Source organism: Meleagris gallopavo, chromosome 2 (genome assembly GCF_000146605.3).
Source record: "Meleagris gallopavo isolate NT-WF06-2002-E0010 breed Aviagen turkey brand Nicholas breeding stock chromosome 2, Turkey_5.1, whole genome shotgun sequence".
Taxonomy (NCBI): domain Eukaryota; kingdom Metazoa; phylum Chordata; class Aves; order Galliformes; family Phasianidae; genus Meleagris; species Meleagris gallopavo.
Genome location: NC_015012.2, coordinates 39650645 through 39652366, shown reverse-complemented (window position 1 = coordinate 39652366; position 1722 = coordinate 39650645). Strand labels below are relative to the sequence as shown.

Below are 1722 nucleotides of genomic sequence, written 5' to 3'. Positions count from 1 at the left end.
AACTGGGGGGAAAAGTGAAGGAGGAAAGGCATTGCTTCCCAGGCTGTTACAGCAACCTTCCCTGACCCCAAGACAAAGGCCTGGCCAGCAAACATCCACCAGGACCGTTCCTGCTTATCCACCAGGATAAGCAAAATACTCAGCAGCAGCAGCAGCTAGGTTTTCAGCCCTGGTAGAGGGAGTCAGCTTTCGCTGTGTAGCTACATCAGCAACACTGTCACAAAAGCAGCTGACATTTGGAGTGAGCACAGCGCACCATTTAGCTCCCGACCATTCGTCGCTACAAGACAGTTTGGAAAAGCAAAACAAACTATCACAAATCAGGAACATCTCCACTTAAGAACCTCAAAAAAAAAGCCCTTCAAAATCCCAAATGAATCAAGAGCCAATTTCATTTTATCAGAGAACACAAACCCCTACTATAACGCCTGACATTGTTACATTTTTCCCCATACGCTACAGCCAGGTTTTGGTGCCATCCTTTACTGCACCAGTGCTTGGTAGTTCATCTCACTTTTCTCTCCAGTATTGCAGTTCAGAGAGCTGTCCCACAGTAACTGCAGAACCACCCTCTACACAGACTTTTAAAAAAGTCATAGGTTTAAGCTCATACATGCTATATTAAATGTAGGCCCACATCCATTTAAAAGCTTCATTATCTTTTTTTCCTATGTAGTTTAGTATTAAAGTTTTCCATCTTTCTTCTTCCACAGCTTTCACCTAGCTGATGTCACATAAGTGCCACCGAAGCCATGAGCTGACAAGGAATCTGGAGATAGTTTGTGTCAATCATCTGTGGCCTTGATACCTTGTAGCAATCTTTCTGAATACAAATAAAACAGAAGAAAATAAACCGCTTTTGGAAGAAAAGAGAAGAGAAAGGAAAAGGACCCAGAACTACCAACTCTGATAGCATCAGCCACACCAGCAGTGGCTGTGCTTCTGCAGCCATTAACATGAGAGCACGTCGTGGATGACAGAGGCTGTACAAAGCCACAGCCGATGGAGAAGTCACCTGTCTGCCACTTCCGTTGATTTCACATTTCCAGATTTGATCTACAACTGCTACCCTTCCATGCTTTCATGTCCCAGCCTAACGTGGCACGGAGGAAGCTGAAAGAAATGTTCCTCTCGCACCGCACAATCAAACTGCTGCTTGGATTCACCTGCAGGCTGGCAGAGACACATTTAGAGGATATGCAGCTGAGAACCCTGGAACCAGAGAGCTCACTTCTGTACGTGGTTACTGCCGTGGTAGTACGTGGTTTACACGGCTGAAGCGCGGAGCGGGGATGCCGCAGCTCTCCACGATCCTCAGAACACAACAGGAGCGCACTCGGGTGCACCTGGGACAGAGGCACAGCGCCAGGGAAATACAGCAGTGCCGTTCCAGAACCCGAGATGGAACTACGAACCATACCCCTCTTTTCCAACCCTTCGTCCCAGTCCTAGCGAGAAGACAGGTTTAACTCCCCACATCTCAACCTCCTCAGGGAAAAACGGGGACAGCGAACTCATTTTCAGTGACACAACACGGGGCAGCCCGCTCTGACAAATCCGTCCATGTGACAGCTCTCTAACAGCCACTTCAGCCGAAAACTCGCCAACACCAGCACGCTGCTGCCCAAACGCTCCGACAGCCCAACCCGGGGACAGCCGCAGGCCTTCCCTCCCGCCCTGCCCGGCACTTGCTGCCCGCCCGCAGGCCCCGCCCGAGCCCCG

At 49.8% G+C, this 1722-nt stretch overlaps 1 protein-coding gene across 1 annotated transcript in view; it reads right to left on the bottom strand.

Moving 5' to 3' along the window:
- GNPAT (glyceronephosphate O-acyltransferase) overlaps positions 1 to 1433 on the bottom strand; it is an 18025-nt gene extending 16592 nt beyond the window's left edge. Inside the window, exon 1 of the mRNA XM_019612831.1 lies at positions 1167 to 1433. Coding sequence (XP_019468376.1) covers positions 1167 to 1418 — 252 coding nt within the window. The 5' untranslated portion in view covers positions 1419 to 1433. The remainder of the gene's footprint in view (positions 1 to 1166) is intronic.
- Between the last annotated feature and the right edge of the window lie 289 nt (positions 1434 to 1722).